The sequence below is a fragment of the Eumetopias jubatus genome, unplaced genomic scaffold (genome assembly GCF_037043125.1).
Source record: "Eumetopias jubatus isolate StellerSeaLion01/CBP00866 unplaced genomic scaffold, mEumJub1_p1.0 scaffold_5, whole genome shotgun sequence".
NCBI classification, from domain to species: domain Eukaryota; kingdom Metazoa; phylum Chordata; class Mammalia; order Carnivora; family Otariidae; genus Eumetopias; species Eumetopias jubatus.
This window is the reverse complement of record NW_028274811.1, coordinates 88,481,416-88,506,678: the sequence shown is the minus strand read 5'-3', so window position 1 is coordinate 88,506,678 and position 25,263 is coordinate 88,481,416. Positions and strand designations below refer to the sequence as shown.

At 44.0% G+C, this 25,263-nt stretch overlaps 1 protein-coding gene across 3 annotated transcripts in view; it reads left to right on the top strand.

Annotated features, from left to right (window-relative positions):
* The window catches only part of MCC (MCC regulator of Wnt signaling pathway), a 388,904-nt gene that overhangs the window by 279,801 nt on the left and 83,840 nt on the right, over positions 1–25,263 (top strand). For all 3 annotated transcript variants that reach the window (XM_028102838.2, XM_088023429.1, XM_028102839.2), the window contains 2 exons: positions 3,929–4,042; positions 17,554–17,696. In XM_028102838.2, the coding sequence (XP_027958639.1) occupies positions 3,929–4,042; positions 17,554–17,696 (257 nt within the window). The remainder of the gene's footprint in view (positions 1–3,928; positions 4,043–17,553; positions 17,697–25,263) is intronic.

Genomic DNA, 25,263 nt, shown 5'->3' with positions numbered 1-25,263 from the left:
AAGGAGGGTGGCTGCTTGAGTTCCTTCCATCACATTAATGTACCAAGCAGCAAGGATGGAGGAAGAGAAAAAGGGTATGGCTTCTCTCAGATTTTTTCTAGAAATCTCCCATAATATTTCTACTTACAACTCATTGGCCAGAACTTGGTCACATAACTACACCCACCTCCACCTGCAGAGGGAGAGCTAGGAACTGGGATGATTTAGCTGAGCAGCAATAATATGACCAGCTAAAAGTTGGGGTCTTGTTGTGGAGCAGGAGAGAAAAATGAGTTGGAGGGGAGACTGGGTGGCTCAGTCAGTTAAGCGTCTGCCTTTGGCTCAGGTCATGATCCTGGGGTCCTGGGATCGAGCCCCGCATGGGGCTCCCTGCTCAGTGGGGAGCCTGCTTCTCTCTCTCCCTCTGCCTGACGCTCCCCCTGCTTGTGCTCTCTCTCTGTCAACTAAATAAAATCTTAAAAAAGAAAGAAAAGAGAAAGGACACTGGCACAGACTCCAAACATTGTATATATTTGTTCTCTTTGGTGAGTGAAACATCTTCTTTTAATGGTTCTTTATGGGTCATGTGTCTGAAGCTCTGACTCAAATTAGAGGCCATTTCCAAAACCAGAAAATAAGTAAAGAGAGCCCCAGAAAGGGTATACATATAATTTTCCTATTATATATATTTAACAGTTTCGGTTGCTTTGGTAAAGTTGTCTTTCCAGGATTTAAGCCCACTGTTACTTCTCTTAAAAATTTCCCCCGGAGACCCCTATCCTTCTTAGTGTTTAGTACTTGCCTTGACAGGGCCCAGGTTGTATCCTAATACTTGGAGCATTGCTCTCACACTCCCCAGGCTTTGAATTCCCAGGGCTACCAGCAGGTCTGCCAGAATGAGGGGGAGGAAGCCCACAAAGAAGGGATGTCAAGCTACTCTGATTACTGGATTCTTAATGGGGGGAACTTCTTGTGGTGAGAACTTAGCGCACCTCGTGCTCAGTCATCAGGTAGTAAGGGGGTGCCGTCAGCCCCCTCCTAAGCAGCACGTCTTGTGACTTGCCTGCTTTGCCTACTCTACCTCCCGCCCTCTGATGTTAGTTTCTGCTGAGTAACTGTCAGCAACATTCGGGAACGTGTATATCCTACCCTCCCCCCTTTCTTTAAAGTTTTATCTTCTATGGGGGGGGGGAGATGCATGCAGCAAGGAAGGGAAAGAACCCTTTACAGTTTTTATGCTACAGCTCTACATATACAGAAAATAGAGTCACAACTCTTTTGTTTCTTTAATAAAAAGCGTCTTTAAAAAAAAAACACTTAAAAATATATTGAACAAAAAACTTTTTAAAAAAGTTACTCAAAATGTCCCCCCAGAAATTTGAAACCATCCAGAGGCCACCACTAAAATGTTAGGATGCTCTCTTTCTGATTTAGTTTTCTGTTACATTTTTATTTCTTCTGCAATCAGAGGGAAATATTTTCAGTAAAAATTTCATACAAAATTGAGAATTACTGTCACAACATCATACAGTGGGGAAAGGGCAGTGGTGGCCTTGGTGCTAGTGCTGAGCTACCCATGGGAGCTTGAGTGAGCAAGTCAATCTCTGGGTTTCAGGTCCTACCTGCAAATGGGGAATGGGAGATGTCAAGTACCCAGGGCCCTTTCCCCACTCAAACAACTATGATTATGACCCACAAGAGGGTCTACAAAACTTATGTGGCCTCTGTGGTTTCTTAATTTGGAGTTCATGGAAAGGTTCCAGAATGTGTCATCACCATAACTAGATGGAATACATGCATAAACCCCCAAATCTTTACTCGTCTCTAGGAGAAGGGTCCATCACCTGCATGGATTCTTAAGGGATTTGTGACCCAGGGAAGGTGAAGAACAACTGGTCTATTCTCATTTTGTGGACAGGAATCTTCCATCCAGGAAAGCGAAGAGATTTGCCCCAAATGCACATCCTATGCATCTTCTGGCAATCTGGAAGACCCAAAGGTGTTATCTGTTCCAAGCGGGGTCCTCTTCCTGGTAGGGATGATCCATCCTGGACCCTCTCTGCCATGTACTACTCTACGTGTTCCCTCATCTGGCCCAGTTTATGATGTTAACATGAAGTTTAGAGCTTCCTCTGTCAGCTTTGCCTTCCTAATTGTCCCCCAAGTCCTTCAGGTAGTCCTTCTCCCCAGAAGTAGGAGGGAGATATAGGAGAGAGGAAGCATCTCTGAGCTTAGAGTTGGGATCTTAGTTTCTACTCCTATATTTCTTAAGGAACATTTCATCTCTATATGTATTTTATCCTTCCTGCCAGAGGAGAGGTGGTAAAGCCTCTCTCAAGACTTAACATAATGTCCAACAGACCACAATGTCTGACGCTGAAGGAGAATCTGCAGATGGACAGTTCAGAGGCGGAGGCGGGTGGGTACCCAGCCGTCTAAGGAGGGAGTGAATTTGTGTCCCTCTCCGCCCTACTGGAAGCCGAACGGCCTCAAAAAGATTGTACAATGGGAACACTGTGGTATTTGTGCTGAGACTTCATCACACAAAACCTTGTGTCTGAAACCCAAAGTGACCTTTTCCGAGCAGTCCTACCCCTACATGAGAAGGCAAACACCGCCAGATTGCCTGACATTTCCGTTTTTAAATTTCAGGCATTCCTGATTTCAGATCGACTATTGATCTGTTGGTTGTAGCCCTGATGCAAGTAAGCGAATAGTCGCTGCTGTTATAGTCTAACATAAACAACTGCTTTGAAAGCCCAGACCCTGCCCTGTATCTCCTTCCCCTCACACCCCAACAAGCCTACCGGCCCACATGGCATTTTCTAAACCTGCAATTAAAATCTTCAAAGTTGAACTGTGGACCGTCGTACCATGTCCATCTTTAAAGATCATGTTTATTTGCTCACTCCTTATTTTATAAACTCTCTTGGCAGAAGCTACTAAAAACCTCTCAGGAGGGAGGGTCTGTTCTGATTCTAGTCACTCCCCCAAATGTAGTGTGGCATTCGGCTAGGGAATGGTCTGCACTCCCCCTGGAGCTGACAGTGAAGACAGATGAGAAGCAGTGACTCAGAGGGCAAAGAAGGTTGAAGGGTGCTGCTCTGGGACCTCGGTGTTGAGCTCCACCCATTAGCCTGAAAAGCCACAAAAGGCACATGGCGTAGCTTTGGTGCCGCCGAAGCTCAGGTTTTAGGCTCGGAAGTTGAGCACGTTGAGATCCTGGAGGTGCAGGGTACCCCTTGTTAATGTGTTAAAGAACATTCCTTGTAGCTCCAGATAACCTGAGGGAGTTGGCTGGGGAAAGAGATCTGGAGGGATTCTTGGTGTGTCTTTTCCTAGCATCATTTATCAGAGTTCTGGTTCTGTTCCTGCGAGTCAGCCTGCTAGCCCAGAAGCAGCATCTGGGCAATCTAGTCTGTCTGGGGGACAATGAGGAAAGATGAGCTGGCAAGGAAATAAAGGACCAACTTTAAGGGGAGACCATCTGAAAAAAAAAAAAATGAGCTCTCCCAGTTTTTCTTAATCCTAGGCCCCATGGTCTGTCTGTACACGTAGCAGGATGGGTGATAGAATTGCCCTGTCCAACTTTCATATGTGCCAAAGGTCAAAGCTGATGTGGTTCTCCTTCCTTGCTGCTCGGGTTGAGAATCCCACGGCCCCACACCTGCAATTAATCTCATCCTTGCTGAGTAACCGAGGGAAAGGCCTTAGAGTGGAGGGCTTTGCTCTCTATCCTGATGTGACCACCGAAATTAGGTCCTGCTGCCCACACGTGAGTTTTCTCCCAGTGACCACATAACCCGGCTTGCCTGTCCGACACCTGATTTAATAGCACCCCTTGGAGATGAGGCGTTTTGTTTTTTTATATGATCACACTAATTACAGGGAAGGAACGAGTTTCTGCCAAAGGATCTAACCTTGCGCTCCTTTCTTTCTGTTGCCACAGCTCCACTTGGCAGCCCTGGCATCACTCAAGGGAGATATAGTGGAACTTAATAAACGTCTGCAGCAAACGGAGCGGGAACGAGACCTTCTGGAAAAGAAATTAGCCAAGGCGCAGGTAAGGGATCTGGGGAGTTTTTTTTTTTTTTTTTTTAACTCTTGTATTTTTTATTTTAAAATAAAACATAGATCGAGGAGTTCCGGCCAATCAAGTTACGGGGTAATGAGCAAACATTCTCATAAGGACCGTCCAGGTCAGGAAATAGGACTTGCCAGCCATCCCAGAGGTCCTTGCTATGTCCCGTCCCCGCACCCTCCCTCCCACCAAGGTGACCACCACCGTGACTCCTCTAGTCCCTTTTCCTGTCTCTTTACACTTTATCACTGAAGTTTAGATGTCCCTTGATAGTGGAGTTTAGTCTTGCTCATTGAAACACTTTGGGTTTCCTTTGAATCTCTTAATTTATAGGTTTTGCTTCCATTCTTTGTTTGCTTTTTAATTAATCTGTTAGAAACCTGCCATTTGACTTGTGGAGTTCCCTACAGTCTGGATGTTGCTGATTATACACTCACCGTACAGCTGACCACATTCCTCCGTCCCCTTTAGTTCCTGTAAAATGGCAGGTGGACCCAGAGGCTCAGTCAATTCATGTCTGGCCCCTTTGGTAAGACTGTAGAGGGGATTTGTTGTTTTTACCAGGAGGCACATAATGTCTGGTTGTCTCATTTTCTGTGATGTTAGCAGCTGTTGATACTCAGTGCCTATGTTCATTGATTCACTGACTTATTAGGACTTACAAATGATGATATTGCCGTTGTACCATTTCTCATTAATTGGAATGCTTTTATAGAGACCTCTCCCATCATCTGTGATTTGTTGAAACAGTGGTTCGTCGAGGAAAAGCAGAATTCTTCATCTATTAACATTTTTCAAGAAAATTACCTATGATCCTCTGAAATTGCCCAATAATTTTTTTGAACTATTATTATGAAATTACAGATTTAAATATATTTGGGTTTTCATTCCACTGTAACTATTTTCCTTACAGAAACTCGTATTATCTTTGGCCAAAGTGAACTTCCTCAGGTTGGCTTCTGAGTCTTTTGACATGAGCCCAGGAGTTAGTCCAGACTCAACTAGTATATTTTTTGCCCCAAATCTGGCAGTAACTGCTCTCTGAGTAACTCTTACTTCTCTCAGCAGAAAATAGTATCTTAAGACCACAATCTGGGGCGCCTGGGTGGCTCAGTTGGTTAAGCGACTGCCTTTGGCTCAGGTCATGATCCTGGAGTCCCGGGATCGAGTCCCGCATCGGGCTCCCTGCTCAGCAGAGAGTCTGCTTCTCCCTCTGACCCTCTTCCCTCTCGTGCTTGCTATCTCTCATTCTCTCTCTCTAATAAATAAAATCTTTAAAAAAAAAAAAAAAAAGAAGTTTTAAAAAAAAAAAAAGACCACAATCTGGGTGCCAAGAGTGCTTATGGCTTCTAGGTTGGTCATTTTTTTTCAGGCCTCTTTTATAGACGTAGCCAGGAAATTCTTTATTTCCTTATTTATCTACCTCTGCATGTACATATAACTTTTAAGATAAAATACCTTAGGAGTTCATACTAATAGACCCAATTTAAATTCAGACTACAGCATAGTTTTTACCTAGCTTCTTCTATATTTTATCTGTATCGCCTTTCTTTCACACACAGAGTCGTGGTTCTTAATGCTACCGAGGATGATTGAATTAGAATATTCCATAATTACTTACTTGCTTCATTCCATATTATGAACAGCCTCAGAGTAATATTACTCCTGCCATAACAGATACGGTTCCTGAGAAGAAGGTAATTTGTTGTTGTTGTTGCATTACGCTCTCTTCACTCCCCATTTTTTGCAGCTGTCTTATATCCACCTGCCTGACCATCTGGCCATTGCATCCTGCCCTCTCCCCTTCTCGTCCTCATTTAGGCTTCTCTAAGTAACGATATAGTTAGTGTTCACCACGGTCCTTATGTCTGTGTTCCTCCGTTTATTTGTTCGTTTATTGCCTGGAGTGGATTTTCTAGTAGATTCCTCAGGGAGGACTCGGAATAATCTTCACCAGGTTCTTGCTCGTTATTAACAGTATGTCTGTTCTGTGCCCTTCGTACTTGAAAGACATTTCTGCTGGATAGAAAGCCCTTGGCCCCTCTTTACTTGAATACGTTTCCTTATTCTCTTTTGGCATAGAGTGTGGTCCCCAAAGTCTGATCATACAGCTTTCTTTGCCTCACAGGACGTTGACTCTAGATGTCCACGGCATGTTTTTTCTTTATTTCTTTTTTTTAAGTCTAGTAATTCTAGAGCAACTTTTTTTTAAGTTTTTATTTTTAAGTAATTTCTACACCCAGCGTGGGGCTGAAACTCACAACCCCGAGATCAAGAATCGCACGCTCCACTGCCTGAGCCGGCCAGGAGCCCCTCCTAGAGTAATTCTTTATCTTAGTCATTCTGGTTTGATAGTCTGAGGTTTGCTGGGTATTCTTTTGATTATCTCTTTTAATCTTTTAATTTCAGGGAAGTTGTAAAAAATTAATGTTTAATATTAGTTCTCTTGCTTTGATTTTCTTCTTCAAGGATGTTTATTCTTTGTATGTTAGATCTTTTTTTGCCTGTTTTCAGTATCTCACTACCCACATCTTGTCTCTCCTTTTTTACTTGATTTTCCTGTTGTTCATCCTCTGTTCCTTTCAGGGCATTATATGTTGGGTTTATTTCTTCTCGCGTGCCTTCTAGTTTAGTTTGTATTCCTGAAATGAGTTTTTATTTTATTTCTATTTCTTCCTGTGTTCTGTTATCGTATGAATTTTCTAATTCTGAATTATGTTTTTTCATGTCTTATATCATTTTATCTCCAAAGTCTTTTAACTTATTTTGAAATAGTGGGCTTTGTTTGGGATTTTTGGGGGGTGGGATGTTCCATTTTGTGCTATGCTTTCATGGTATATAGGCATATATTCTCTTTTTTTCTTCCTTCTTATAGCTTTGCATGGAATTTGATGTCAGTACTTCTCCATTTTTCATTTTTATATGAAAAATAGTTTCCTTGAACTTTGAGGAGGCAGGGTTTAAGATGGCTTTATAAGTTCATAAAGCTTAGTCTTCTGTTGTTTTCACTTTGTCAAAAATATGGCAGCCCGGGCGCCTGGGTGGCTCAGTTGGTTAAGCAACTGCCTTCGGCTCAGGTCATGATCCTGGAGTCCCTGGATCGAGTCCCGCATCGGGCTCCCTGCTCGGCAGGGAGTCTGCTTCTCCTTCTGACCCTCCCCCCTCTCATGTGCGCTCTCTCTCTCATTCTCTCTCTCAAATAAATAAAAATCTTAAAAAAAAAAAAATATGGCAGCCTGCTTTCTGACACACCCTGGCTCTGTTCCCCTCACCTACTTCTATCTGGATCTGTTTCTTCCTTTGTTTCTGTTACTCCATACTGTTCAATCCTGATCCCACTGTCAGCAGGTTTTCCTCCTGGAAGCAAGTCCTGGGGCCAATCTTGAGAGTTCCCAGGGACTACCTGCTTTAGCTCTTTCAGATCTTACTGTGGGCCCCTTCCTCATTTACTCTCAGCTCAGGCAGAATCCCTCTTAGTGTTAGCCTCTCTTTTCCAGTGGGCCCTCCTCACTTTCCTGTGTATACTGTTTTTTGTTTTTTTCTTTTTAAAGAAGAGGTGGAGGTAGTTTTTTTTTTTTTTTAAAGATTTTATTTATCCATTTGACAGAGAGACAGCGAGAGCAGGAACACAAGCAGGGGGAGTGGGAGAGGGAGAAGCAGGCCTCCCGCCGAGCAGGGAGCCCGATGCGGGACTCGATCCCAGGACCCTGGGATCATGACCCTAGCCGAAGGCAGACGCTCAACGACTGAGCCACCCAGGTGCCCTATACTGACTGTTTATGTTGGGGTTTTCCAGTTCTCACGTCCACCAGCCTTGCTGCTTTCCACTGCTTCTGCCCATTCAGACACCCTTTTGGGCTTGTGGATGGTGTGTGTTTGTCCTTACTTGCTTGTATTTTGCTGTTCAAGAGGATACCTTGTCTCCGAGCATTTGGTTCTGTTGAGTAAGGTGCTCTGTTTTTATGTGGGAATTCAGAGAGCTCTAAAAACCAGGCTGCCACAGTCCTTGGTCTAGATGACCTGTGGAAAGTTTTGAAAACTCATGTCTCATAATCGTAGATTGTTTGAGTAGGGAGGAGAGACCCTTTATACTTGAGATCGTCTACTTCCACATTTGTCAGGCATCCCAGAGAGGTTACCTTGCTTACCCAAGGTCAAATGAGTAGCTTAGCACCAGAGCCAAGACAAGGTCCCCAGTGTTCTTTCCTCATATAGGATGTTGTACTGACAAAAACTTTCAGTTTCTACTTGGATGAAAACTTACAATATTTTCCTTCTGATTATAAGAGTAATAAAAATGTGATAGGAAAAGCTGGAAAGATAACAATATGATGTTTCAGTAGTGGGGTCTGGTGTATTAAAACATTTTTAATGCCTTTTTTTGTTTTGTTTTGTAAGGGTTTTTTTTTTTAAAAAAAGATTTTATTTATGTATTTGAGAGAGAGAGAGCATGAGCAGGAAGGAGAGGGAGAAGGGAGAAGCCGGCTCCCCACTGAGCAGGGAGCCCAGTGCGGGGCTCGATCCCAGGACCCTGGGGTCATGACCTGAGCCGAAGGCAGATGCTTAACTGACTGAGCCACCCAGGTGCCCCTGTGGGACTATTTTTTAAGAGGAAAGAAATTGTGAAAGCTCTTAACTGGAAGCTGGCATGTACTGTAGTCTTGGATTTTTTTTTTAAATGACCAGGAGGGTATTTATTAAAATTTAAGCCTACAAGGACAGAGCAACTTATGCAGAGGATGGTAGAGGATAATAGAAAACTTTTTAACTTACGGTCAAGGCATTCTTATGTAATAATTTTTGGTGGCCCTTTACATCATAGTGCCATTCATTGACCCTATCCTGTTTGCATTCTTACACTAAATATACTTAAAAATTACTCTCTGTTCCTTTCAATGGAGATGTCTTTCCAGTGCAGATATTGGGACCCAGGAAAGAGAATTAAAAAAAAAAAAAAAAGTCAGACTCACCAGTCTCATATCTTTTATAAAGATGAGATTTATGCAAGAAAAAACAAGAACAATGAAATGACAGTGCCATTGCTTCCTGTGTGAGTGATTCATATGTTTGAGGCTTGACCAGATTGTGGAAGAGCAAGTTCATGCATAAATTTATGCTCTCTGGCTTTACTAAGTTTTACCAGCTCTCTAAATGTTACAGAGCTATGATTAAGCTAAAATGTAAATGGTGGCTGTATTCATCAGAAATAATCAAAAAGAGCTTCAACATCTGTTGAGTGATTCTTAATGGTGACACTGGAACTAGCTGAATAAAAGTTCATTATACATGGTCATAAGGTCAACCTGCAGTAGAGTTTTGAGAATAGTGATGGGAAGGGAAAAGCTGAGTAAAGGAGACTAGATCAGCATGATGGGGAAGGTAAAGTGCTTCTGTGTTCATTTTCTATTGCTGTGTAATAAGGTACCACAAAATTACTGGCTTAACACACGTTTATTAACTCATAGCTTCTGTGCATCAGGAGCTCAGGTATGGCGTACCTGGGTTCTCTTTATGTTTGCAGTCAAAGTGCTGGCCAGAGCTGAATGCTGATCTGAAGGCTCACCTCGGAAGAGTTCAGTCACCCATGTCCTTGGCAGAATTTATTTCTTTGTGGTTGTAGGATTGATGACAGTTGGCTTTTTCAAGGCCGTCAGTGCAGAGAAAGATTCCAGAATAAGTGTGCTAATAAGACAGAATCTTACCTAATGTCATGGGAGTGACATCCCATCACCTTTGTCACATTGTATTAGTTAGAAGCCAGTCACAGGTCTCACTCAGGCTCAATGAGAGGGTACCACACAAAGGAGATACAGGGATCACTGGGGGCATATTGGAGGCTGTTCATCACAGCTTCCTGGGGGATTTGATTAACAACACCACTGTTAGCGTATACAGTAGTGATAATCACACTTCTTTAGCTCTGTTTTGTGCCAGGCAGTGTGCCAAGCATTCTGTTTGCTCTATCTTCGGGAGTTCTCATAATGACCTCTGGTGCAGGTACTGTTAATGTTGCTGTTTTACAAGTGAAGAAATAAAGGTTTGAGGAATTTGAGTATCTTGCCTGAGATTATGTGGCTGTAAAGTACACCAAGAGTTAGAATTTGAATCCAGGTTTTGTGGGAATCCACAACTATACTAATCCCGTATTATCTTTTTAGGCTGCCCAGGCTGCCCTTAGTATCCAGAGGGGTTCTCAAAGTGGGTGGGGCATGATGCACAGGTCCATTTGGTTTAAACTTCCCTACCATCCCCATCAAACAGGTGCACAGACACATGCATGCATTGGCACCAACATTAAGCAGACTTGTGGGGAACAGCCTTGTAGGAAACTGGCAGAGACTCCATATAGTACTGGTTCGATGCTTTCAGCATATTTGCTATTTATTGAGTACCAACAATTTTAAATTGCTGCATTTTTTAAGGGCTATAGAATGATATATCTCAAACAAGCTTATGAATCCTATGAATCCCTTTGAACTCAATCAGTAGTAATACAGAACACTTTCTATTTCTAAGCTCTCTATCTTTGGATAGCAAGTCTGAATTTTCTACCTCTTGGCTTTTAGGAAGAAAACATAAATAGTTTTCATTAAATGTAATGGAGAGAGCACTTTCTTGGTGCTTTCTCATTGTATGAGATACTTAAAGGTACAGTTTGGATGTATTCTCTTTGTCAGGAATGTCCTCCATACCTTTTTACTTGTTTCTACTTTTCTTTGGTAAATTGCAAGTAGTTTCTACTTTTCTTTGGTAAATTGCACTAGCTGTTTTGCTCATCAAGGGCATTTCCATTTGTGCTGGGCTTCTTTGTTTAGTTGGCCTGGTTCCTCCCATCTTCCCCATGGGAGAACCTGGGCAAGGACTTAGAATGAGGATGGTAATATTACTGAGACCAATCCAGTGTGGCCCTGAGAAAGTAGCGTGACTTCTTTGCATGTTTTAAAAGGGAGTGGTGCTGACCCCCTTCACCAGGATGGTTGAGAGGGTTAACAGATTAATGATGGCATTGCATTTTTCAAGAATGGAGTTCATAATGCTCTTGGGTTTGACAGCTGAGACTAATGTGAAGATTAAAGATCAGTGGCCTCTGTGGAGTAAGATAAAACCCAGTGAAGAACATTAACAAAACCATACCTTAGCATCACCACATTGCACAGGGTTTTTCCAGCAAGGGCTCAAGTTCTCAGACCAGTCTGTCTCAAGGCTGACTCATGGCTTTATCCCAGGATTGAACCAATAGCAGAGGGATTCTTGGTGGTTGGAATGATACCACTTGTTTTTATTAAACATTTTTGCATATAGGCAATTTCACCAAGTTATGTGGCTAGACGTAGGTATTTATATAGATTTTAAAGTTGCTTCCTCATCATGATAGGAGAGCTGAAACCTAGGGAAAATGCTCAGAGTACATATTAAGTGCCAGATAAAATTCAGGAAAAAAAAACAAAATTTCATCATATCCGATCCCAATCTTTTTTTCTTTGCCTTTCATACTGACTGTTTATAGTTGTGGGAGAAACCCTAGTGATTCTGACCTCCAGAAATTCATGGCAGGCAAGAGGCTGCAACCACAGGCTTGCTTTCTTTGCTGTAATGTAGGATCAGTCAAAAACTGAATATAGGCTGGGAAGAGGGAGAGCCCTGGATGCAATTCCCTGTGCTAATAGGAAAAAAGTGGCAGCGTGTTGTTTGAGACAATTTCTTATTTTGTTCAGCTGATATTATGTGGGGTATTTCTGTATGGTGAGGAGAAGAAAATCATCCCTCACTTGTAAGTTTTGCTGGAAGAAGCTGCCATTCCTCCCTGTTAAGAAAGTTGTCGCTGAATAATTGACTTTGGCAGCTAAAGCTGGCTTGATGGGAACCAGAGGGACCTAGAATTCCCTGTCTTATAACCCCTTGTGTCTACTTTTCTATTTCCGTGCTCCAGGGGGTTGAGGAGAGAGTTGTGTGGGTTTCCTACCTTCATCTGATATTGGAAGGCATAATATTTGTATTTCCTGGAGTTCACCAGAGTTGGGTCAGGGGAGACCCAGCAGGTCAGGGGGCTGGGAGGGAGTAGGGGGAGAAGATGGTGGCTACAGCAGTGTCTACCCTTTGATGGAGTAAATACAGATCAGACTGTTTTTCAGAGGGTTCTGCTTGTTGCCTAGGATATAACAAATCAGTCACTTTACATTTTGTTTTCATCTGTAAAATGGTTGTATCATCAGAGCATGCAGTGATAAATAACCCTAAAGCCACCTCAGTGGCTTAACATATCAAAGATTTATTTCTTGTTTCTTGCTAGGAGCGCAGTAGGGCCGGCAGAAAACTGTCCTGCGTTGTCCTCAACCAGCCTCCTAAGCTGATGAGACTTCTACTCTCTGGACCATTGCCAGAAGCCATGGCCAGGGAAGGGAATGTAGCAAATCCTGAAGGAGCTCTTAAAGGCTTCTAGGCATAAGTGTTATAAATTCACTTGTACCTCATTGGCTAAAATAAGTCACATAGCTATATCTAGCTTTGACGGGGAGAGAAAGTATTATCCTGCCATGTGCGTGGATGGAGGTGAACCAGAGTCTTGACGAATACCCCTGTTGGCTACCAGGGGTGCTGATGCTTACATGACACACACCCCACATGGTGGTCCTGGCAGAGCCCCGTGTACATGCTGGCGAGAAACAAACACCATTGGAAAAAGGGTTTTGTTAATGAATTATGAAAAATGGACATCTATCATTTTTTAATGTGTATAAAGTACTTCAACTTGTAATTTAAAGATCAAAAAATGTATGCAAACATTAAGGAGTAATCATAGAAGCCATATTTCTTTTTCCTGTTTAGTTGTCATTGTTGTATGACCGTCTCTATTGAGGCTTTATGGGGATGCCTGCCCAGAGGTGACTCTTAGATGGCGGTGCGGTATCCAGCTTGAGCTTGCCTGTGCCCCTGTGAAACAGAATACCTGAAGCCACATGCCCTCCCAGGCGAAACAAGGCTCTCACCAGTCATGAAAATTCAGGGTGGTGAGAGGTGTGGGTCAGTCACGATAGTGGAATGTGCTCATAAAATCGGGCATGACTTGAACAGACCAGCCCTGCAGATGCGGGACTTGCCAGCACAGGAATGCACCGATCATGTGCAGAATGGCTTTGTCTGCCCTGGGCGCCGCCGCTCATCTTCCACTTTTCCTGCACTGAAGTGCCCTTTTCCTGGGGTTGGTCTTGGGCAGTTCAGCGGGAGCTGTTGAACAAGGGTGTTCTGTTGGGTTCCTCGGGCTCGCACAGGTGATGACTTGTTTTCTCCTGCCCCGTTGCTCCACTTCGCCCTGCCCCGAGGTGGGGAGATAGGACTTCAACCTATCTTTGTCTGGTACGACCAGTGTGCGCAGAATGGGTGAAGAGTGTTTATTTAATGTGATATCTCAAGGGGATGTTGATTTGTACAGGTGACCCTTGGGCAGTGTCTTCTCAGGCCATCCATTCCACCTTGAGGCTGGGCGTTTTTTTGTTTTGTTTTGTTTTAAAAGATTTTATTCATTTATTTGAAAGAGAGAGAGCGCGAGTGAGAGAGCAGCAGAGGGGAGGGAGAAGCAGACTCTCCACTGAGCAGGGAGCCCGATATGGGGCTGGAGACCGATATGGGGCTCGATCCCAGGACCCTGAGATCATGATCTGAGCTGAAGGCAGCCGTTTGACCAACTGAGCCACCCAGGTGCTGCGAGGCAGGGCATTTTGATACTTTCCAGTGTTCTCTTTTCACTGTGTAATGAATCCCCAGGGTACCATTCTACCATCTCTCCTTCCCACACCCCCCATTTCTGTCCACGTTTATTATTCTCCTGCAGAGAATTCCACCTAGAAGCTGTGACTGCAGTTCCCTTCAGAGGACATGTCATAGTGACCCCACTGTGTGTCACTCAGCCCAGTATCTTAAATGTTATGGGAAATCAAGATATATCTATTATTTTTAGAAAGAATTAAATTATAGAGGCTTTCCACTATTTTAAGAAACCATACTTGTGGAAAAAATATAGGAACATAAACCAGATATCTTTGCCTTCAGCTAAGAATTTTTTTTTCCTCCGATATATTCTTGTTGCTACTCCCAATTGAACCCCAAGTTCCAAATATACATTATGAGTCTTTTGTCTCCTTTTAGCTACAAGTGCTGTTCTGTCTGAATCATCAGGCTTCCTGTTGTCTCTTGTTCATACTCATACCCTCCAGGCAGACTTCCCAGTTACAGGCAGGGGCAAAGATAGTACAGTACCAGATAGCATGCTCTCGTTATCTGGGCATCAGCCATCTGCTGTCCCGGGCAACCTGGGCACCGCTCCTCTGCCCCCCCCCGCCCCCCCCAGATCTTACCTGTTATGCAGCTCACAGCAGTCACCAGGGATGCCTGGAGTTGTCTTGGTGATTATCAGTAGATTGTGTGCCTTTTTCTTGCATGAATATTTTCACACCTTCATTTTTAAGTGAATTTTGCAGTTTCTGGTCTGCCTTGGTGGTGGTGGTGGGCTGTTGAAAGACTGTGAAGGAGGAACTGTAAGTGGGGAATTAGAGGAGAGTGAGAGGGACGTCTGGGTGGCTCAGTCAGTTAAACATCTGCCTTCTGCTTGGGTTGTGATCCCAGGGTCCTGGGATCGGGCCCCGCATGGAGCCCTGTGTCTGGCTCCCAGCTCAGCGAGGAGTCTGCTTCTCCCTCTGCCCCTTCCCCTGCTGGTGCTTGTTCGCATGTGCACTCTTTCTCTCTCAAACAAATAAAAATCTTAAAAAAAAAAAAAAGAGAGAGAGAGAGAAAGGAGGGGGCGCCTGGGTGGCTCAGTTGTTAAGCGTCTGCCTTTGGCTCAGGTCATGATCCCAGGGTCCTGGGATCGAGCCCTGCATCGGGCTCCCTGCTCAGCGGGGAGCCTGCTTCTCCCTCTCTCACTCCCCCTGCTTGTGTTCCCTCTCTCACTGTGTCTCTCTCTGTCAAAATAAATAAATAAAATCTTTAAAAAAAGAGAAAGGAGAGTGAGAGTTGTTGACTTTGTAAAGGGAAGCATTTCACAGTGATTTTTTTTCTTATTAAAGATTTACTTGTCAGGGAGAGAGAGAGAGTACAAGCAGGGGGAGTGGCAGGCAGAGCGAAAAGCATGTTCTGTGCTGAGCAGGGAGCCCGATGTGGGGCTCCATGTGGGACTCAATCCCAGGACCCTGGGATCACAGCCGAAGTGGAAGGCAGACGCTTAACTGACTGAGCCACCCAGGCGCCCCATTTCACGGTGATTTGTAGTCCCAGAGAGCTGAATATGGAAAACCAAAGAGGAGGAGCCCGCAAGATGGCAGTGCAGTAGGAATCACGGCATAAACGAGATCCAGGTCAGGCTGGGCATTATCTTGTAATTATTATAAAATCTAAAACTGGTGGTCTTCATGAGAGTGCCAGCTACACTGACACATGTACATACTATACACACACACACAATTTGAAGGTGGGAATGAAGACTAATAACAAAAGCTCATAGATATTTTGCAGGGATGGAGAGAAACAGTATTCTGCTGTGAGTATGTTCCAGAAGAATATGAACCTTTTTCATTTATTGACACATAGTGTCTGTGACACACTGTCATTTTGTGGACTTCTGTTGTTCCTTGTAAAATATGATGGATTGTGGATGAAAAGGCATAACTTCATGGAAAGAGTATTTGTGGCCTGTTAGGGTTTTGATCTGTTCAGGAAAGCCTCCCTGTAGATGTGACTTTCACTCACCCTTGATCCTTGCCTCAGTTTCCACGTACTTCCCATGTGTTGGACCTTGAGTGGAGGTTATTTGATGCTGCAGGTTGTCCCTGAGAACAAAAGTTCGCATCACTATTTCTCTGAAAGCAGCTATCTCACAAAGGACTGCAATATAGCCTCCACAACCTTGTTGCCTCCAGTCTTGTTCCTGGAGCTCCGAGCAGCCCCCAGGAAGTTACCACGTTAATACTGATCAAGGTGGTTTGTAGGTGTGGTCTCTGCCTTGATATATACCAACATATTTAGCAGACTTATTTCCTGCGTACTTACGTTTCAGTATGGCGTTGGGCTTAGTGTGTTGTGCTTATCTTTGAAGGCATTTGTCCCTGCCCAGCAGCTTCTGGGTTACGCCATGGGAAGCAACAGATTTAGGGAAGGAGGAGAACATTGGACGTGCTGGGTGAGAAGTCTTACCCTTGCCCGTCTGCCACCGGCCCTGAAAGTGCAAAGCTAGCAAGTACATATGGCTCTTGGCATTAGGAAAACCTCGCTGAAATGAAATTAAAATTCCTCAGCTGGACAGGAAATTAATCAGGGCTGAATGCAGTAGACAGGGACAGAAGCTAGAGTCCTTGTTCCATCGCTGATGAATATTTTATTGTTATGCAAATGAGATTAAATGCACTGTGGCGATGAGGAGGGGGCAGAGAAGTGAAGGAGATGAACAGGTTCCTTAGGATTTAAACTCTAGCTACAAAAATGTTTTTATAGCATCTGCTGCCTCTTAGACCCTCAAATGCTGAGTAAGGGAAGCACCTCAGCTTTTTCTGTCATTGTTTCTGCAAAGCAGTCTTGTTGACAGTGTGATATATTGCAACTGATTCATTCCGTAACGCTACTAGATCGCCGCCCACAGTGAAGCAAGCCACCGTTTGCCAGGTGTTAGGGCCAAATCATGAAAACACCTGGTTCTTGCCTTTCCAGAGTTCATAGTCAATGGGCTCAGTGAGTTGTGGAAAAAAAGCATCACACATCACCTGGAAAACTCAGTTGCAGGATGTTTAAATTGAATCTGGTAGAAAAGGATATTGGAAAGAATGAAGTCTGTAGATAACCAGCCGGATAAGAAATGTTGTCATACCACTTAGGATTATTTGGTTGAAAAGCGGCTGAAACATACGCTGGCAATGTCAACAAAAAAGGGAATGAATTAAAAATAAAGAAATTCATTTTCATTAAAAAAATAAAAATTAAAAAAACAAAAAGGGAATGAATTGGTACAAGGAAAACTGAACAGCCATAAGGGAACGTGGAGGGAAGCTCTGGGATATAGATATCGGGAACTAAGGGACAATCTTTTCAGGTCCCTCAGTCAAGTGAGTGAACTCCATGCAATCTTAAGTCCGTTCACTCAAGACTCGCCTTCCCAAAAGAAGGTGTCTGATGGATCCAGCTCCGGCACTTGCCTACTTCTTGGCGAGGGAAAAGCAAGAGACTTGGATAATGCCACAAAGGTTGTGAGCAATGGCAGAGGGACTTGCCCCAAAGACAGAATGAATGCTACAAAGGCAAAGACTTTGTCCATGGGGGTGGCGGGGGTGGGTGCATTATAAAATTCAGCTGCTGTTGTGTCCTCTGGGATCCCTGGCCAATGTGCAGGCCTCTGTGTATTGGGAGCATGTTCAACATTGAGGTTGTGGTGGTTTGAGACCATAAAATTGAGCATCACTCATCGATAGGTGCACCCACTCACTGGCACTTCTGTCTTGTTCTCTTGATCCCAGTGTGAGCAGTCCCACCTCATGAGAGAACATGAGGATGTCCAGGAGCGGACGACGCTTCGGTACGAGGAGCGCATCACGGAACTCCATAGCATCATTGCTGAGCTCAATAAGAAGATAGACCGTTTGCAAGGCACCACCATCAGGTAGAGAGCTCCCAGCCGCGGCTTTCTCTCTGCCCCTCTGGGCTCTAACCTGGCTCTTGGAGTTGAAGTCATCCCGATGAATAATAATGATGTTTTATTTGCAGCTAAGACTTTTACAGTTGAGAACTACTTTCTCTTTACCTTGTTAACCATGCCCTTTCCCCTCCACTATTCTGTTCTCATCTTGATTGTCACGAGGGCTCCCCTGGAAAGTAGCCAGGGTGGGAGTTGTAATCCTCAGTTTACTGATAAGAGCATGGAATCAGAAATGGGTGAACTGATTGATTAGCGAGTTGTGAAGGGCGCCCCTCCATCTCCCTCCCAGGATCCCTACCACCTCTCGAATCCTCCAGGTCTGCTCTCGATGTGCAAACTGTGTGCCTCCCTTGGGAATTTTGAGAGATCTCTGAATGTAGCTTAGGACTAAGCAGTATGTCTGCTTCTAGATAATCTAACGTCTAGAGCTCACCTGAAGTTGATTTACCAACATTGATGTGGCCTCTTACAAACTCCTGGGGTAGGGAACAAGATTGGATACATCATTTTACTGGCAAAAAGGCTGGGGCTTAAAAATATTAGGGGATTACTTTGAAGTTCTAGTTAGCAGAGGATAGAGGTGGAGTTAAAACCCGCAGTCTCTCTGCTTTTACTTAATATTCTTTCCATGAAAGTGACTCTTGGGGGTCCTGCCTTCCTCATCAATCAGTTAACCCCTAAGGCTCCTGCATGCAGCCCTTAATTGGCATATCTGCCCTGCTGTTCAGAGGAGGGGTTCTCTTTGAGTGACTTAGCCAAGGATAACTTTTATCTTCCTGCCTGTCCTCAGGGAACCGCCCTGAGGAAAGCAAATGGTTGTCACCTACCTTTATGGAGAAAGAGGGCTTTGTTCACTGAATGTTTGTCCAAGCCTCAATCAGGGCAGTTGTAGAGGTAACTACTTTAAACTCTCCCTCTAGAAGTCCCAGGTTAGAAGAAACTTCGGGTGCATTTTCTTCCAAGTCTGAGATAGTAATGACAGGGTTATTTGATGAGGGAACTGATGGGCCTCTGTTTTTTTGGGCAAAATCATGGAAACTTTGCACTAAACTGGAGCCACACAGTAAATTCCATATTCCAATTTAGAACCTCAAGGCCTTGAAATTGTATCCTGGTCTTGAGAGTGATTGTAGGTTAGAAACGCATGAGCAGAGAAGAATTTTTCAGACCGAAGAAATGATTATAGCAGATTTAAAGGGGGCTGACAGAGTACATTGGCAAATTTGTAATTTCCATTAAAACATGTTGCACTTTTAAACACTTGAGAAGGTGAGGCAAACGGGCTCAGTGAGTTGTGGAAAAAAAGCATCACACATCACCTAGAAAACTCAGTTGCAGGATGTTTAAATTGAATGTAACGGCCAAACTGCTTCGTGTTAAAATACAGTGAACTTCTTGACCATAAACATTTATTGGTGCCTTTTATTTAAAGGAGATCGTGTCTGTGCAGATGTCATATTAAATTCTGCCAGTTTTCATTATGTAACTGAGCTGGCCCCTCCTTAAGGGGACTCCCTGCAGGCCATGCAGACATGTGGGCCAGGAAGACAAAGCTCTTCTGGTCCCCTGACCTCCTCGGCTAAGGCATGTCTCCTGCCCCCAGCACTCCAGGAAATTGGTTTGCCCTCAGGTCCTGAGATGCTTGCTAGACTGAGTGTGGTGGGAGCCAGACACCTTGGAGGAACTCCAACTGCCCTCGCAGATCCAGGGTGTAGAGAATAGATTGTCACATCAGTCAGGTACAATGCTGGTACTTACAGATTTTCTTGTCATTTTAGTTTGGGCCTGAGTTAGGAATTTACTGGAAGTGCTGAAAAATAATTGTAAGGAAATAGTTTATGTAAGCTATGATATATCCATACGTAAGCAATACTAAATTGCTTAAGTAAAAACAAAAATAATCTCATAGTGGTAAACTTTTATCTCAAGTCACAGTCAGAACGGGGACCTTCTGTGGCCACCCTAGAAGACACTCTCCCATCTCCTGTAGCCACAGGGCTGACACAGCCAAGAATCAGACACTGCAGGTGGCTGAATTCCAATGTAAGTTGAATTCACAGCCATATCAGATCTCTTAGGTAAAAATGAAGCATTGATAGGAAAAGAAGAAATGGTGAGAATTTGAATCGAGACCCTTGGGTAGGTTTCCATGAATCAGGATACCTAGAGCCTTACAAACTCCTGTAAACTCCCCTGTCCTGCAGAAGCGCCCCCCCTCCCTGTCCGATAAAGCTAGTCTTACTTTGCTTGGAGACTGTAGCAATCTGATCCCAAGTTGGGGGTGCCAGGTGTACACACTTAGGACCAAGTCCCTCAGGAATAAAGATTGCTAATTATTTCACTCGGTGAAGAGCTCGAACCAACCAAGGTGCTGGCCAAACACAAAGGAAATAGGGATTTCCTAGGGAAGAAGAAGATTAGAAACATTAACCCTAGCCTTTTGGCCAGTTGCAGAAAGGACGGCTAGACTGTGCATATTTCTGTGCTTATTTGTGTATACAATTCCTTTTTTATCTTCTTAATTTCTCCTGTTATACAAGGTGAGCTGGTATTGGTGAAACTTATCTGTTGGTTAGGTGAGATGATATCTAGGAGGATTTGCCACTGGCCTAGAAGAGAAGTGGTTACCTGACAATGGATACAATAACGGATGGGACTTAGCGTCTCCCACTTTGGTGAGAAGGTGAATCATTCACATTTGAATGACGGATGGTTGCAGAAGCTTGGTGTCATTGCTCTTGTAATTTGGAAATTTCAGGGTGTATGAGAGGTTGTGTATGGTTGTTGAGTAGCCAAAGAGGGTGGCCTATGACATGTTATCTAGCACCTGGTACCATTCCCACTCCTTCTGTCTACTCTCCCCAGAATCAGAGGCTGGACCCTTGGGACTGCTTCCCAGATTGCCTTAATAGCTGGGTTCTGGAGACAGTTTTGGTTCTGCCAGTGAGGTGCCTTCAAATGGGTTTGGAAAGCAGAAGGGAGGTGGGAGCCATTGTTCCTCAGGCCATGATGGAGGCAGCTGACAGAGGCTTTCATGGGCATGAAGTCCTGCACCTCAGAGCCAGGAGCTGTGGGCAGGTGTGAAGGCAGCGTCAGTTTGCTGACCTTTGAGGGGTCCACGCCTGCGATGGCAAATCTGACAGCTCCTGGTGGCCTCCACCCACATTTCTCTGGTCCTTCCAACAGTTATGCGAGCGTGGAACTGCCTAAATTAAATCTCTTCTACTTGAAACATCCAGTGTAGTTTTATGTTCCTAACTGAACCCTGCCTAATGCATCCTAAATCCCATCTCCTAGGAATAAGCACTGGACATTTTGTATATATGGCCTTCTAAAAAATTTTACTCATGAATATTTTAAATAAATTGGATCATATAGCAAGCAATGTTTTTGTAATATATGCTTTTCCACTTAACTGTATATTATGAGTGGCTTCTTTTAATGTTTATTTGACTTGGAGAGATTATATAATGGGATGGGGAAAATGGAAAAATACATCAGTAGCTCACTTTGGAATGGGGGGGTGGATTTCTAAGCAAATTAAACATGAGCTCTTTTGTTTCCCAAAGAGATTCTTTTCTTTTTTTAAAGATTTTATTTATTTATTTGAGAGAGAGAGCACGTTCACGAGCGGGAGGGGGGGGGAGGGTAGAGGCAGAGGGAGAAGCAGACTTCCCCCTGAGCAGAGAGCTTGAGGCGGAACTCGATCCCAGGACCCTGGGATCATGACCTGAGCCGAAGGTATATGCTTAACTGACTGAGCCCCCCAGCACCCCCAAGGAGATTATTTTCTTTGCCCCAAAGCTACTCTCATAACATCATCCTTTCACTGCCAGCTCTCATGAGTAGTCATGTTTTCTGCCTCATTTCCTGTTTGTTAGCCCACTGCTGTCTGGCTTCTGAGTGCAACAGTTTCCCGAAGCTCCTTTTGCTAAGGACTGAATTATGTATCCCGAAATCAAAATTCATATGTATGTGGGAGCCCTACCCCTGAATATGATGGCCTTTTTGAGTTGGGGCCTTTGGGAGCTACTTCTGTTTCTTTGAGGTCTGAGGATGGGGACTGCATGGTAGGTGTAATGAGCGCCCTTAGAAGAAGACACCAGAGGGCTTGCTCATGGGAGTGCACTCCCCCTACTGTGTGAGGACCCAGTGACAGGGCAGACGTCTGTAAGCCAGGAAGAAAGCCCTTACCAGAAACTGACCATGCGGCCACCTTGATTTTGGACTTCAAACCAAAGCCTAGAACTAAGAGAAAATAAAATCCTGTTGCTTAAGCTGGCTCGTCTACAGTGTCTTGTTACAGCAGCAGCCTGAGTGAAGAGACTTTTTTTAGAATCACTAATGACTTCTTAACTGAAAAATCCAGGGACCTTTTCTTGTGTCTGGTCCCTTTCTGCAGGATTTGCTTCCAAATCTCCCTTCTTGGTGTGTTTTTCTTGAACTTCTGGGACCCTGTATCTTCTGTCCCTGAGATTCACCTTCAGCCTTGGCTCTTACCCTAGGCTCTCCCCTCCCCTTTCACCTCCAAGGGCTGCAGCCCTGCAGCCCTGACCCCTCCCCCTTTGAGTTACCTCCCTCTGCACTGGCACTTCACCTTTCTGCTGCTTTGTCTGCAAAATGCTCATTTGGCAACAAAGATAATATGCAAAGTCCCGTCTACTCTAATGTAATCCAGTCTCTAAAATCTTATACCTGCACCATGAGCCTGACCTTTCCATTTGCCCAGTTAATTCACCAAAAGATTCATGGATGAGTCTGTCTTCCTTTGTGCTAGATGGAAAAATAAGAGGAGGAATTACAGAAAGAATCAGGACTTACCACTGATTCCTGCTTTAGAGACTCTTAAGAGAATTGAAAGGAATACATTTCCTCATTGTATCTAAAAAGTCTTTGTTCTTTAAAAGAATGATGGCATTTCAGGGCAAGTCTGCCTTTACTTGTCAGGAAGAATGTAGTTCAACAAACCCCCACCAGGGTCAGGTAGGCTGGGTTAGCTGGACATAGTTGACTGACAGGTGCCAAGGCAGGCAGACATCCATCTGGATCTTGTTCACCCATCAATCCAGTGACAAGGCATGAATGTGCACGCCACAATAGAATAGGCATGGGGATTGCTAAAGAAGTAATATTTGTATCAAATATTACTGATTTCTTAGTACTTCAGCTTCAGGTCTGGAAAGCGGGAAAAGAATTAGCCTTTCATTGACTCTTCCCTTTTCAGATAAGATCATTTCACCCCTAGCCAATAATGAGAAGGAATCTTTAAAAATCATCGTCAGCAACAACAACCAAATCTTCTCCTTAGATCACCATATTTGACTGCTGTTTCATTGGTCCTAAATTTAGGAAAGAGGCTGTACTGCTCACTAGTTGTAGAATCTTGGTTAAATCACTAGCCTCTTGAAGCTTCAGTGGTCTTATTTGTAAATTAAAGGTATTGATCCCGGCTTTGATGAACCCTAAGATCTCTGCTGGTCAGCCACTGCTCATTACGTAGGTTGTGGGTACAATCTAATGCCGCGTCCTTGGGAGTGTTTTTCTTTTGTTTTGTCGTTTAAGCTCGTAGCAAGCACTAATCATTGCCACTCTAAGAGCAACTTGGGAAGCACTTCACAAATGCTTCTAGGTGAATGAAATAAGGTACATTTAGAATCCTGTGAGATGATTCTTTATCTTCCAAAGAGAAACACCTGAGCACTTTGTAATTCCATAATTATGAAACTACCACAATAGTGTATAATTACCAACATTTATCAGTCGATTAAGCTTCTGGGGTTTGTTTTGTTTTGTTGTTGTTGTTGTTTGGCTTAAAATGATCACTTCTTGGATCTTTTCATGCTTTCTTCCTTCTCATCTCCAGCATTAGCAGGTGGTGTTATTTGGGGAGATCCTTTTTCCCCCAAAGGGATAAGTTTCATTTGCCAAGAGTTACTGTATACACAACAGAAAGAAGCAAGCAATAAAGTCACTTTGAGATGCTGATGCTGTGGTGGTAGCTAGACTTCTTTACCAGCCAGGGGACTCCTACTGCACAGAGCAGCCTTGAAAACACATCTCATGTTCTTACTTGTGTAAAACTGCTGGGATTTGTAGAGGCTTTTTGACTTCTTGTTCCATTGCTCTGGATGAACTGGTGCTCCCGAATAACACAGTAAAGAGAGAACCCCGAGCACGCATGTTCTACATACACTGCAATCACAGATTGACCGTCTGCTTACAAAAGGCCCTATGAGAATTGGCTTTTGTTCTTTCTCTGTCCCAGATTCCAGCCTCTTTTTAGGAATGATGCCAGTATTGCTGTTCAGGAGATGATAATGATATGCAACTCTGTGAATTTTTTTAACCAAAGTCAGTGGGTGAAACAAAAGGGTTGTACACACTTTAATATTTGGGTTCAGTTTAACCATTTTTTCTACCTCTTCCTTTGTGGTACAGAACCCTGCCTGATGTTGCAAGGTTCCTTTCTGCCTCTCACTATTATTGACTTGGTTTGCACGAGTTGTTTTGTACTATAATGCTCACTATAATTACCATAAGGAGGAATCTTAACCAGGAATTGTGTGTGCTCAGCTCAGCCCTTCCCTTTGGGGTCAAGAACACAGACCTTAGGCACTTCCCCCCTGCTTCTTTTCTCTCTTTCCATATGAGAGCTCGGCAACACTTACTTCTTTCCCTGAATTCCTAGACTTCATCATCTTATTTTTGTTCCTCCTGTCTAACTCTAATGATTTGCCTCCTTCGATACAGTAAGTTCTCCTTCTGATCAAAATGGCCTGAGTGCCCCTCCAGCCTCGTGGTTTCCATCGGGCACCCCTTGTGGTTTCAGCAATACCGACCACTTATTCCCCGCCCTCCCATCTCATTCACATTCAGAGGCACCTCTGAGCCTTTGCTTGTGCCCTTCCACCCTTGTGACCTACCTAAAATCTACTTGCCTGGGACTTCTCTGGAGCACTGCTCCATCGCGAAAGTCTTCCCTGGCTACTACTCAGCTGCGGCCCCGGATGCTCCTCCTGCGTCCACACACAGCGTGCTTCTTGGGTTAGAATTAGTTGTGAACACATTTGACTCCCGGAAGACAGCATCCAGGTGGTCTTTGCTTTCCTGTTCTTATTTTGGTGCTTGAATACATTGACCACTGATCCTTAGTTTGCATTTCATGACCCTGAAAGTCTTTTGCCTAAGATGACACTTCTAGTGTAGTGTGATTGTCCTTCAGACTGTGCTCTGACCTCAGTGAGGAATGGCCCCTGCAATCGACAGTCTCCTTTTTCTAGCCCTTCCCTGTTCACTGCTGTATAAAGTTCATCCTAATAATCCCTAGAAGTAATTCCATACAAAGCATGGGATTTTAACAGGTCCTATGTGTTTCGGAACCTGCCAAGCCAGGAGGGTTTAAAATGGCTATTAACGACTCTGAAAATGCCATTTATACCAGAGATACAGCAGCATTTATCTGGCTTTCTTGGCTGTAAAACAGTCTCAGCCAAGCTGAAGCTGATTACATTGGCCATGCAACAAAGGTAAT